The 14,078-nt window shown below is 50.9% G+C and overlaps 1 protein-coding gene across 4 annotated transcripts in view; it reads left to right on the top strand.

Annotated features, from left to right (window-relative positions):
* Positions 1 to 253: 253 nt before the first annotated feature.
* The window catches only part of smg6 (SMG6 nonsense mediated mRNA decay factor), a 340,784-nt gene continuing 326,959 nt past the window's right edge, over positions 254 to 14,078 (top strand). For all 4 annotated transcript variants that reach the window (XM_069910299.1, XM_069910298.1, XM_069910296.1 and 1 more), the window contains exons 1-6: positions 254 to 357; positions 2,442 to 4,284; positions 10,316 to 10,508; positions 10,748 to 10,858; positions 12,186 to 12,292; positions 13,986 to 14,064. In XM_069910299.1, the coding sequence (XP_069766400.1) occupies positions 270 to 357; positions 2,442 to 4,284; positions 10,316 to 10,508; positions 10,748 to 10,858; positions 12,186 to 12,292; positions 13,986 to 14,064 (2,421 nt within the window). In that variant the 5' untranslated portion in view covers positions 254 to 269. The remainder of the gene's footprint in view (positions 358 to 2,441; positions 4,285 to 10,315; positions 10,509 to 10,747; positions 10,859 to 12,185; positions 12,293 to 13,985; positions 14,065 to 14,078) is intronic.

The raw sequence follows: 14,078 nt of genomic DNA, 5'->3' as shown, positions 1-14,078 counted from the left end.
TTGTTCAGATGAGAGTCTCGGAGGGTCAGTGTGAGCAGTTCCTTTGCTCGTTCAGCATTCTCACTGCCCGTGGGAAGCGTTTTAGGCAGGTTCATGGATAGGAAAGGTTTGGCACGCAGTACCAGTATGGAAGTGCCGGGCAGAAGGGTCTGCTGCTGGGCGGAGCGAGCGCCTGTGGCTGGCGGCTCGAGAGGCGGAACGAATGGGCGTCTGCGGCCACCGTCGGCGCGCGGGGCGTTCTGGGTAATGTAGTCCGGAGCCGGGGCAAGATGGCGGAGTGCCTGGAGCGGGTGCGAGTGTCGGAGGCTGAGCTGAGGGAACTGGCCCGGAACCTCGGCACCGCGGCCGCCCGCGCTGGTAAGAGCCCTCCTCACGCGAAGCGCTCGGTGCCGGGAAGCCGCCGCACTCGCTGCCCAGCCGGGCGTCCGCCTTGGTGGCTCAGGCCGACAGCCTGGGTTCCCACACGGCCCCAGCGGCAACCGCCAGGCGGCCCCGGCCCCGGCCCCACCCCCCGACCTCCCACCATTCCCGCCCCCCGACCTCCCACCAATCCCGCCCCCCGACCTCCCACCAATCCCGACCTCCCACCAATCCCGACCTCCCACCATTCCCGCCCCCCGACCTCCCACCATTCCCGCCCCCCGACCTCCCACCATTCCCGCCCCCCGACCTCCCACCAATCCCGCCCCCCGACCTCCCACCATTCCCGCCCCCCGACCTCCCACCATTCCCGCCCCCCGACCTCCCACCATTCCCGCCCCCCGACCTCCCACCATTCCCGCCCCCCGACCTCCCACCATTCCCGCCCCCCGACCTCCCACCATTCCCGCCCCCCGACCTCCCACCATTCCCGCCCCCCGACCTCCCACCATTCCCGCCCCCCGACCTCCCACCATTCCCGCCCCCCGACCTCCCACCATTCCCGCCCCCCGACCTCCCACCATTCCCGCCCCCCGACCTCCCACCATTCCCGCCCCCCGACCTCCCACCAATCCCGCCCCCCGACCTCCCACCAATCCCGACCTCCCACCAATCCCGACCTCCCACCAACCCCGCCCCCGACCTCCCACCAATCCCGACCTCCCACCAACCCCGCCCCCCGACCTCCCACCAATCCCGACCTCCCACCAACCCCGCCCCCCCCCGACCTCCCACCATTCCCGCCCCCCGACCTCCCACCATTCCCGCCCCCCGACCTCCCACCATTCCCGCCCCCCGACCTCCCACCATTCCCGCCCCCCGACCTCCCACCAACCCCGCCCCCCGACCTCCCACCAATCCCGCCCCCCGACCTCCCACCAATCCTGACCTCCCACCAACCCCGCCCCCCGACCTCCCACCAATCCCGACCTCCCACCAACCCCGCCCCCCGACCTCCCACCAATCCCGACCTCCCACCAACCCCGCCCCCCCCGACCTCCCACCATTCCCGCCCCCCGACCTCCCACCAATCCCGACCTCCCACCAACCCCGCCCCCCGACCTCCCACCAATCCCGCCCCCCGACCTCCCACCAATCCCGACCTCCCACCAACCCCGCCCCCGACCTCCCACCAACCCCGCCCCCCCGACCTCCCTCCAACCCCGCCCCCCAACCTCCCACCAACCCTGCCCCCCTGACCTCCCACCAACCCCGCCCCCCGACCTCCCACCAATCCCGACCTCCCACCAACCCCGCCCCCCGACCTCCCACCAACCCCGCCCCCCAACCTCCCACCAACCCTGACCTCCCACCAACCCCGACCTCCCACCAACCCCGCGCCCCCTAACCCCACCTCTCTACCCTTCCACACCCCCTACCCTCCCACTAACCCCCTCCACTAACCTTCCCTACAAACCCCCCTCTCCCCCACAACCCCTACTATCATCCTCTCCACTCACATCCCCTCTACCAACCCCCACTCACCCCACATCCCCCTTCTGCCCCCCACACCCCCCCCTTCTGCTCTTTTCTACCCCCCACATCCCCTCTTCCTCATTTACCCCACTGCATCCTTTCTCCACCCCACATCCCCACTTCTCCCTCCTGGTACCCCACTCACCCCCCACATCCCCACCTCTCCCTTCTACTACCCCCTCACCCCCCACTTCCCCCTCACTCCCCACTTCCCCCTTTACCCCCCATTTCCCCCTTTTCCTTCCCAAATCCCCCTTCCACCCCCCACCCACCTGGACTCCCTTCCCCTCCATCCCTTTTCCCCCAACCCTCCCTTCACCTACTGCCCCCATTTCAGTCCCACATTTCCCTTTCCTTCCTCTAGGCTTCCTCATACCCTGCCCCATTCATTCCCCCCCCATTCATTCTTCCCCCCTGCCCACTTGATTCTTTGACCACCTACCTGCTCCCTTACCTGAAGATGCAGACCAGGGAACAGCTGTTTTCAGCTTAGATGTGTGCACTCTGAGCTTGCCTAGAATTGCTATGTTCTGGTTCCTTTCCAGATGTTCCCAAGGAAGTTAAAGACCCACGACCAAGGAAGGACAACCGGCGGCCTGATATTCAGATTTACCAGCCTGGTGTTTCCAGACTGAGAACCAACAAACAGAAAGCTAGCCAAGCTGAAACTGTGAGGGAGGAAGCAGAACTTGGGGGGTTTTGTAAGTCTGTGCCAAAGGGGATCAGGTCCTTGGCTTGGGAAGGCCATGGTAATGGGGTTAGCAACCAGGGTTGTATAAATAGGAATGGCCAGCTGGATAGAAATGAAGACGAAGATTTCAAATGGATTGATGAGCAAACCGTGGCAAATTCTAACACCATTGCTGGCGGGAAGCAGTTGAAAAGGATCAGGAAACCTGATCGTCAAATCTACCAACCAAGCAGACGGGTGCAAGGGCTCAGCAAGGAATCACCCAGTGGCTCACGCAATGAAGAACTGGTGAAGAAAGTTGAGGAGCTGAAACTGGCAGATTACTGTAAGGTGGCCTGTCCTGAGGAGATTATTGAGACTGGTGAAGAGAAAGGCACTCAAGAAGACCGAGAGAAAATTCAGCTAACTGTGGTGGCAAATCCTGGAAAAAGAGAGAAGGGGAGGAGGAGCAGAAAGAATGATGACCCAGATCAGGCAAGTTCCTTGGCAGAAGAACCTGCAGAGAGTCAAGTTAATCGCTTACAAGTGAGAGGAAAGAAAACTGGATGGCCCTCAAAACGCTATTCCAGGTCTGACAAACGCAGGGGACGTAACCGCACGTGTAGTACAAGCTCTGCAGGAAGCAACAACAGCCTCGATGGTCCTCAGTGCCAGCACAAGCCTGCTGATGGAGATAGAAAAAGAGCAGGGAAGGATAGAAAGACTACTGGTGAACAGAAAGAAAGGTCGAGACCTTCAAAGCTGGCTTTGATCTCTTCTACAGATTCTTCGGAGGACGACTGTGCTGAGGAGACCAGAAATCACACACCTGAAAAGAGGAAAGCTTTTGTGAAAGAACGAGTGCTTGGCAGAAGCACGGAAGGGCCAGACTGCAAGAAGAGAGAGAACAAGTCCTCACTTAAGGTTATGTTCAACAATGAGCTGGGCAGCACAGTGCTTGGACCCAAACAGAACTCTGAGGACAAGAACAAAGGGAGAAGCAAAGCTGGCAGAGCAGTGGCCAAACCCAGCCCGTCAGCAGGCAAGTTCGTTCAGAACACAGAGGGGAGAGAGAAGGTGGAAGAGCCTAGAGGCAAGGGCCGGGGAATCTTGGTCCTGCCTGCCAACACTGACCTTTCATCCACAGCACCTGGGACTCCCGATTCTCCACCAGTGGGACCAAGGCTTCTCTTTGGCCGAGGATCTCGGATCCGGGGTCGGGGTGGGACATCCCGCCGGCTTTGGGATCCCAACAATCCTGACCAAAAACCTGCAGTGAAGTGCCAGTTGCTCTTTTTGGATACTGATGAGGAATGCAGTTCTTCCTCGCAGGGAGAGACCTATTCTTCCTATACACACCCAGCTCCCACCGCCTACTACAAGTTTCAGAACTCGGACAATCCCTATGGTTACTCCAGGGCTGCAGTACCTGGCCCCCAGTATTCATATGGGACTTATACCGTGCCCTACCAGATCGGTGGCAATAGCACCATCTATTCAGCACAGTATTACCCTGGATACCCCCCTCCCCAGATCATGACTCCATCCCAGGCTGGACACTTGAACCCTGAAGACATGGAGCAGCACGTGCAGACTCTGCAGCAGCAGGAACTGGGAAAGCTCCTGCGGATGGCAGACAACCAGGAGCTGCAGCTCAGCAACCTGCTGTCCAGGGACAATGTCAGCAAGGATGGCCTAGAGAGGATGACCCAACTCAGGTGAGTGTCCTTGCCCTGAGCCATGGCTGCTTCCTACCAGAGTGGCCTAATGGGTGCTGTTCTTCCCCAGGTCCTTGGTCCTGATTAACCTAAATACACAGGGAAATGCAGAGCAGCTAAACAGCAGATGGTCTTTGGGGAGAGGAGATGAGGCACGGCATGAACAGCAAGGTGCTGAGAAGTATTGAGGAACGGGGGATCTAGGCTCCTGAAGGTTGAGATGGCATAGAACATTTCAGTACAGGCCCACGGCCCATAATGTTGTGCTGACCTATATAAACCTACTCAACAAATGAAACCTTCCATCCCCTCACACCTGTAACTCTCTACTTGTCTTATATCCATCTACCAATTTGAGTCTTTTAAATGTTCCTTTTGTACCAGCCTCCACCACTCCTGGCAATGCATTCTAGGCACCCACCACTGTGTAATAAAAACAAAACACATTTACCCCTGATGTCTCGCCTAAACTTTCCTCCCTTCACTTTGGCCAAATATCCTCTGATATTTCCTGCTCCCTCACCTGAGGGAAAAGGCGTTGGCTGTCCACCCTATTTAAGCCTCTCATAATCTTGTAGACTTCCATCCTTTGCCCCAAAGAGAAAAGTCCCAGCTCTGCTGGCCTTGCCTCATAAGACATTTTCCAATCCAGGCAACATCCTGGTAAATCTCCTCTGGACCCTCCCCATAGCTTCCACATCCTTCCTGTAATGAGGAGACCAGAACAGAACTCCAACTGTGTGGTCTCACCAGTTTTATAGAGCTGCAACATGACCTCATGTTCTTGAACTCAGTCCCCTGACTAATGAAGCCCTATATACAAAGCATTCTTAACTACCCTATAACCTAGGCCACTCCTTGAGAGATCTGTGTATTTGATCCCACTATTCTTCCACTCTGTTAATACACTCTATCTTTGTTCGACCTTCCAAAAGGCATCACTTCACACTTAGCCACATTGAACTCCTGCTACTTTTCCGCCCAACTTTGCATCCTGTCTATATCCTATTGTAAACTATGATGTATTCCACAATGTCCACAACACCTCGAACCTTTTGGCAGATGGGCTTAGACCAGAACAGAAGAGTCTGAGGGAAGAAATTGAAAAGCAAAAAGCAGTAGCAAAAAAGGAACAGATTCAGGTCATGATTCCATTCATTGTTATGGAGTCAGAGTCTCACAGGCTTAGCTTGTCCATGCTGAACAACGTGCCACTGCTCTCACTTGCATTTGGCTGTGACCCCTCCCATCCATATATTTGTCTCCCATCCATACATTTGTCCAAGTATTTCTTAAAGGAAGCTAATGTCCCAGCCTCCACCACGTTGGCAGCTCGTTTCATGTGCCCACCACCCTCTGAGAGAAGACTTATCCACTCATCCCTTCTAAATTCCACACCCTCAGCTTATAGTTATACTCAGACTGCCACTCATCTCGTTATCAATGCCCCTCAAGATTTTAAACCTCAGTAAAATCTCCTTAACCTCCTATTCTCCAAAGCCAAGCTTTTTCGGTCTCAGGATTAAACTTCCTTAACCCTGGCAACAACTTTGTCATCTGCTTCTGTCCCCTTTCCAACTTTATAAAAGTCTTCCTATAGTTAGGCAATCCCAAAGCTTCACGAGCAGGAAATGTACTTCAATAGTTTTCGGTCGATAGTCTTTCCCATTATAGGGTTTAAAAACAAATGGGTGGGCATGGGTTTAAGGTGAGAGTTGGGAGTTTTAAGGAGGATCTGAGGGCAAGGTTTTTAACATAGAGAATGGAAGTGACGAGAGAGTAAGTGGTGGAATCTGATACATTCATCATGTTTAAGAGACACTTAAACAGGGCCTTGAACAGGCAAGGACTAGAATATGGACATTGTACAAGATTAGCATTGATGGGCAAAAAACTGGCATGGATGTGGTGGGTCTCAGAATATTTATCTGTGGGTATCTCCAGACTGTGCTGACTGGCCATCACACTGATGTAACTAAAAACAACGAAATGCTGGAATGTTCCTTGAAGGGCTCAGGACTGAAATGTCAGCAACATATCTTTGCCTCCTGTGAACGCTAAAAGACTGGCTGAGTTCCAGCATCTCATGTGTTTTTACTACAGTCACAGTGTCTGCAGACTTTTGTGTTTTTCTCAAACTTTTTGAGAGAAATAGTTTAAACCTTAATTCAAATTAAACTCTGATAGCGAGGTATAAAGATCACGTTGGGGAAACTGCCCAAGAAACCTTAACTGTGGAAAATTAATCAGCATGGATTTATTAAAGCTACATCAGGTTTCAGATAAGATCAGATACTATTTGTGGTTTCTATAATAAAACAGAAATGCAATCTTACACAAAATTGCAAAGATTCACCAGTAGCATTGCCCCTTACGGACAGAGAAAGAGAAGCAAAAGAGAGCCCCCCCCCAGAGTCACAGGGTGTCCGTAGATTCGTCTCCAGCCCTCCCGCAGCCCCTGCAGCCGCACACACTCCTGTTCAGTCCATCGGCAGCACAAGCTCCAGATGGAAACCTCCAACATGATGACAAATGCTTGCTTGAATCCTTTGAGGATGTGATGAGAAGGGTTATGGAGGGAAACCTGTAGGTGTAGGTGTCCTTAAGATTTCCAGGAAGCATTTGACAGGGTGCCTAAATTAAAAGCCCAAAGTATTGGAAGAGAAGTGCCAGCATGGATTGAAAGCTGGGTATCACAAGTTGGAAGAAATGTATCCTTTCCAGCTGGAGGAATGTGATGAATGAGGGGCCCACAACTAATGACATGCAAGGTTTCCAAGTGTGCTGATGACGCCTATGTCGTTGGAAGGGCAGGTTGTAATGAGGGCACGGTGATGCTGCAGCAGGGTGCCGCTAGAGTAAGGGAGTGAGCATAAACCTGGCCAAGCACGAGGTGCATTTTGGTAAGATGAATAAAAATTGTAATCTGATTAGAGAGAGACTGCAACTCAGAGGAATCCAGGTGTTCAGTGCATGAATCACTCAGTTAGCAAGCCAGGAGGTATCAAGAGGCAAACTGTGTGTTTGTCTCATTGTGAATGGGTTGAAGTTTAGGAACGGGGAGGAGTTGTACAGGGGGTGGGTGAATCATACCTGGAATACTGTGCACAGAAATGCTATCCCCTCACCCAAAAGAAAAGAGAAAGTAGCATTGGAGTCACTGTCAATGGAGACCCAGAAGGCTAATCCCTGGGATGAGTGGCTGGACTGAGGAGGGTAGAGATTTCTGATTCAGATTCATTGGTAGAGTACATACATGACATCACATAGAGCCCTGAGATTCTTTTTCCTGTGGGCGAGGCACTTATTGAAAGTGCAAAAAAAAACAAATAAACCACTGTAAACACATAACAAATGTAAACTGACTGCAATGCAGAGATAATTTTTAAAAAAATCAATAAATTGTAAAAGTAAGAGTCCTTAAACAAGTCCCTGATTGAGTTTGTTGTTGAGGAGTCTGATGGTGGAGAGGGAGTATCTGTTCCTGGACCTGGTGGTGCGAGTCTTGTGGCACCGAGACCTCGTTCCTGATGGCAGCAGCGAGAACGGAGCGTGTGCTGTTGATGTGGATCCTTGATGATTCTCCCAGCCATAGTGAATCCCTGGAATTCTCTGCATCTGAGGCTGGGTCATTAGATTTGTTTAAGGTTGAGAAGGAGAAATATTTTAATGAGAGGAATGGAGGGTTGTGCAGAACTGGCCCAGGAGAGGAGTTGAAGTGAGCCTAGATGAGCGATGATCGGACTGAATGGTGAGGTTGCACCTACTTCTTTGTGTTCATGTACCGAATAGAAGGCAGGACAAAGGCACAGAAACATGTCTCCTTATTGTGTTTGAGTTAGACTCGGAAAATTTTTATAACAGCAACTGAAGACATTTAGCCTATGATGTCTGAGCCAGTGGCAAAAGCTCTCTGGCCTACTCTTCTCTTCCCTCTCTGGGGGCACAGCCCCGTAGGTTGTGGCTCTTCTAGTACATACCCAGCTATGTTTACACATGGTGCGGGTTTCAAGAAGCGAGTCCCAACCCCACCCCTTACCACGCTACCTGAGAGGGTCTAACAAATGTATATTGAACACCAGGAAAGTAGGGGATTGCATCCTGCCTGATCAACAGTTTTGGTGAATTACCCTGCCAGTTGTGGTCATACCTCGTGATTCTCACTGCTTTTGTTCAACAACTACCTGAAATACAAAAAGCTAAGAGAGCCCAACAACTCGCCTCCTCCGAACCATCATTCTTCCTCCTCAGCTTCTGCCACCAATCTGCCTGGTGTTTAAAGATATTGTTTCATCCTGATGTCAGTATGTCATGTACTCCCATGGCATCATTCGAAGGGCTGTGCTAAGTAAGGACAGATTGTGCAGAGGAACACGTTTAAAGGAACAATTCTATAGATTAACCCTTGGGTTAGCAGTGCGAGTCATTTTTGTGTGTTGGGAGAGAAACTAGCTGTGATGAGGTGATTGTGAGAATTAGGAGGAAATCATTACCTACTCTAGAGGAGTCTGTCATGGTCCTCTGTGTGCTCCAGACCTGGGCTGATGCTACCAGGGAACAATTAATCGGGCAACCATGTGGCAATCCACTGGTGGACTTCCAGGGTTGATTGGTCTATTTTTACCACATGCCTTCTTCAAAGACTCAGGTTGCCCCATTTGCAGTTTTCTTTCAACAGTGCCCTGCCTTGCCTTGGTAGCCTGGATTGGCCTAGTCCAGTCTGCCCAACCTCCATTCCACTCCACCCTGGTCTGGTCCTGCCTGCCCAACCCCACCCCTACCTGTCCTGCCTACACAATTCCTTTGCCCCCCCACCTCACCTGGTCTGCCAACAGTTAAAGTGTGGCACATTTATTTTGTCACGCAAATGTAGCTTCTGTATACTTGTTTTGAAATTTGTCACATGAGTAATATTGGACCCAATAAAATAGCCATGTAAAATACTGGAAGAACTTTAAACCGAGACAGATAGGTTTAGCAAAAGAGTTCCAGGATCAGAGGGCCCTTGCTCGGTACTGAGGTTGGACAGGATGGGGATGTGTGTAGATGGAGCTCAGTCTGAGGAGGGGGGAATGCTTTGTTCCAGACAGGAGGAGCAGGTGTAGTGCAGAGTCTCTCTTGGGTGGATGGATGTTTGAGGGTATCCTGAATTGGGGAGGATGAAGTGTGCTTTCTCAATTAACAATAATCTTTCTTGTTGACTATAATGGTAAGTAATCCCCCCGCAATCCCTGGAAAAGAAAAGATGAAAGAAAGAGTAGATGTAAAGGTAAGATAGTAAAACAACAGAAAAAGAAGAAAGATTTGCGAGGCACCTTTACCATTCTCTCAGGCCTAAAATGTATCGAACTTTTCTGGATTGGGGGGCTGGGGTGGGGGGTGGGAGGGGAGGTAGGAGCCTTGTTGGAACTTGTGGACTGGGTGGGAAGTGTTATTCAGGACTGTTGGTAGTGGGCCAGGGATTATTGTTTCAGAACTGCAGAAGGGGGAGATTGCCAACCAATGTAATCAGCAAAGCCCCTGGAGACTATGCTGAAGGATGTATTAAACATATAAATCGTGAACGGGATAGTTAAGATAGAGGCAGGAAAATAGTTTTCACTGGGACGTGAGACCAGAACTAGGAGACACAGCCTCAAGATTCAGGGGATCAGATTTAAGACAGAGATGAGGAAAATCTATTTTTCCCAGAGAGTCGTGAATCTGTGCAATTCTCTGCCCAGAGAAGGGGTTGAGAGGCGACTTAAGGTTCAGTTATATAGATTTTTTACATAAAAAAGGAATGAAGGGATATGGGGGAAAGGCAGGTCGGTGAGAAGTTGAGTCAATGATCAGATCAGCCGTGATCTTACTGAATGGTGGATCAGGCTCGACGCGCCGGATGGTCGACTCCTGCTCCTATATCTTATGTTCTTGTGTTTGTGCTTCAATGCAAAGAACTTTGTTCAGAAGATATTACTCAGAACATTAACTATGTTGAGTATTTTCAGGGCATCCTGTTATTATTGAAGATCCTCCTCCTCTCTTGCAGGGCAGAGATTTTGCACTTGTATGAGCATTGCATTCTCACAGATATTGAATATTCAGACAATCAGAATGTGGAACAGACCATGTGGAAACAAGCCTTCTATCAAGTCATTGAGAAGTTCCGACAGATGCTGAAGGAGCCTTGTGCAGAGAATGGGGAGGAAATTCGGGGGAAGCTTTTAAAATTATTGGATGAGGTGAGAATTTTTTTTGGTGTTGATGAACTTACAATTTTCATTTTGTTAGAAATTCTTTTCAGCTGGAAGTGTACATACCTCTTAACTCTTCTATCAGAGGTCGGGACCACCTGTGGACCCCTCTGGGAAGTCAAGATCGGCAGTGCCTGCTGTTCCCTCTCAGAGATGGGGGCAAACCGCGGACTCCACTTGGAGGTGGGGGACTCGCAGGACTAATCCAGAGCTGCTTTCTGTTTCAGGGAACCAGCTTCTTCGACAGCCTTCTGCACAAGCTGCAGGTCACGTACCAGTTTAAACTGGAGGATTACATGGATGGGATGGCCATACGCAGCAAGCCACTCCGCAAAGTGGTGAGTACCAGTGAGCTCCATGTAACCCTCCGTGCTGAAATGGGCAACAGCATCCTGCAGTCTGAACCATAGAAGCACACACCACCACAGCACAAAAACAGCCATTCAGCCTGTCTCATCTGTACCAAACTATTATTCTGCCAAATCCCATTGACCTGCACCTGGTCCACATCCCTCTACACCCTTCCCATTCATGTATCTGTCGAAATTCTTCATAAATGTCCAAATTGAGCCCGCATTCACCACCTCAGCAGGCAGCTCGATCCATACTCGGCCACTCTCAGCATGAAGAAATTCCTCCAATGTTCCCTTTAAACTTTTCCCCTTTCACCCTTGACCCATGCCCTCCAGTTTTTAACTCCCCTAACCTCGGGTTCAGAAACTCGCAGCAGTGATTAATTAAACTGTTTCTGGGAGGAGTGGAGATAATACTGGACAACAATTTTTTTTCATAAGGCTCCTGGAAAAAAAAATTGGGGATTATGGTTGACGACTTCAGACTGAACACAAAGATAATTTCACATTTGCTGCATCATGTAGGAAGTTGGAGAAACATGAACTTTGATTGAATTTATCCTGTTTAATCGCATAATGATGCTGGCACATTACATTAGTCCATTGACCAAAAAATGTTTTGCCGCTAATTTTCATTTGTACTCAGCATCTGATGCCTCTTGTGTCAGTGTCCAACAATAGTCGGCCAACAGTGATGGATTCCAGTTGCCCTGCTTTTCCATGGTTGCAATGTTCTAGTGAAACCTTTCACCCTGTTTGTCACTGACTGCACCAGGATCAACAGGGAAGAAGCCCAAGTGCGAATGCAAAAAATGAATTTTCAATGCCATGTTTCATTGGAAACATGTCAATAAGCTGGATGTCATTTGGTGAATAGGTTATATCTAAAAAATGGTATAAATAGGAAAGTTTTAAGGTGATTTTCGTGATCAGCAGCCCCAAATCCATTAAAAAAAAGCACCCAAAAGTGTTCAGGAAGCAAAATCTTTGTTGTCCAGTCTAATTAATTCAATGGGCCCCAGTGTAATAGCTTGCCCTGGCTCGTTTAAGATGTGCCTTTTGGGTGTCACTACTCTTGAGCTCGATTGGTCACATCAGACTCTCTGCTCTGGTGCAGTATGGTGTGCTACCAAACTGATGCCACTCATGCCCCTGCCCACACCCTGTTGTGCTCTGCTTAGCCCAGGTTTCTGCCTGCAGGGAGTTTTGTTCCAATTCGCTGTGGTACCAGAATTGCAGCTCAGATTAAAATGTTTGGTGCTCCATTACAGTATTCATACCAAGCCATTAACTGGTTCTGTTTGAATTTTAGGTGAAGTATGCATTGATTAGTGCTCAGCGATGTCTGATCTGTCAGGGGGATATTGCTCGCTACCGTGAGCAAGCCAAAGACACCACAAACTATGGCAAGGCTCGCAGGTACTGTATCATTGACCAGTTGCAGACCTGCATCCTCACCATGGATTTAATTTCCTCTTTGGATTCTGCTCCACCCTTTCCTTGTGTAGCGTTATATTTTGGTGTGACATCTTTTCTCGTGCTGCACTGCCGGGGTGTGCCTGAGGGCCGGCCCAACGAGCTGGTAGAGTGCCTGAAAGCCACCAGCACTCGGCTCCATCGCTCCGACAGCCTGCTCCTCCTGCATCTCTGCACTTTGTGTCTGGCCTTCTGCGCCACTTGGCATCCGGTTCCAAGCAGCCAATGCTGGCTGTCTTTTTGGCTGAGCTCCTGGGCCACTCTGTCACCTCTGACCTTCACCTGACCAACGTGCTGGTTGAGAGCCTCCTGTATGGCGCACGTGGAACCTCCGCTCAGCCCAGTCAGAAATCCCCCCCCCCACCTGCCCTGGCCTGTCCCCCCCACCACCCCAGCCTGCTCCTCCCCTCCACCACCCCAGCCTGCACCCCCTCCCCTTTGCTCTGACCTGCCCTCCTCCTTCCCAGCTTGCCACCCCCCCCCCCATGCCCTGGCCTGCCTCCAGCTGCTACAGCCTGCCTCCCACCTCCCATTCCGACCTGCCCTCCTCCGCCCCGGCCTGCATTCACCTTTTTCCAGCACCCCTGCTGCTCCACCTCACCGTAGCCTACCTCCCACCACCCTGGCCTGCCCTTTCCTGTCCTGTCCTGACCTGTCGTCCTCTTGTCCTGACCTTCCCCCCCCCCACTCACTCCAGCCTGCCCTCCCGCACCCTGGCCTGGCCCCAGCCTGCCCCCCCTCTCCGGCCTGCTACACCCTCCCCCTTATTAGTAAATCTTACGAAATGCATGGACACTTTGGGAACAGCTTCCAGTCCTAAACGCGCCCCTCGGCCATTGTCCTTTGCTGCCCTATGGCTGAGTGAAATAAAGGTAAATCTGAAGACATTCTGTTGGTAAATCAGGAACAAGAGATAGTAAGGGAAAGAGTTGGCCCCCTTGGAAATCAATGTGCAAAGCCTGATGGTGTAAATATTGCTTCTCTGTATTCAAGGAGGGCATGGATGAGAGTGTCCAGGGAGGGCTATGTCGAAGGATGCCCTAACCAGCATCACAGAAAGACCAGCCTACACGACTAGAGCCATCTTTTCTCGTGCTCTAACTGTAGCTGAATAATTATTATCTACCTTTTATTTTTATCTTTCTGTACTGTGGTAATTTATACTTTTACAGTTTAATTACAAAAAATACCTGTGTGGCTGCAGCAAAAAGAATTTCAGTGCATCTGTGAATTGTACTTAAATTTTGATTTGGACATAGAGCACGGTAACAGGCCATTTTGGCCCTCAAGTTCGTGCTGGCCTATTTGCACCCCGTTAACCTTCACACCCAGTACAGTTGGTACATGAGTGTATGACAATAAACATTAGGTTGATGTTGGGTCATTCAGGGCCCAGGGCTGAGCTGGATGAAATTGAGGGGTCGGTGTCAGAGGGTACAGTCTGCTGTTAATCAAACTGAAATAGCCAGATTAAATGAAACTCTTTCCACTTCTGTGAGTCCCTCTGTTCATGTTCAACTTGTGGATAACTCTTCAGACATAAATATGCGAGTGTTTAAGGGGGGGGGGGGGTGGTTGTTTACAGTCCTGTTGGCTGGAATGTGACCGTGTTTAATGCTTGCTCTCTTCTTTACAGTTGGTATTTGAAAGCCCAGCAGATTGCACCGAAAAATGGACGTCCCTACAACCAGCTTGCCATCCTGGCCATCTACACGGTGAGCCCATTGCT

Source organism: Narcine bancroftii, chromosome 14 (genome assembly GCF_036971445.1).
Source record: "Narcine bancroftii isolate sNarBan1 chromosome 14, sNarBan1.hap1, whole genome shotgun sequence".
Taxonomy (NCBI): Eukaryota; Metazoa; Chordata; class Chondrichthyes; order Torpediniformes; family Narcinidae; genus Narcine; species Narcine bancroftii.
This window is presented reverse-complemented; position numbering and strand designations above follow the sequence as displayed.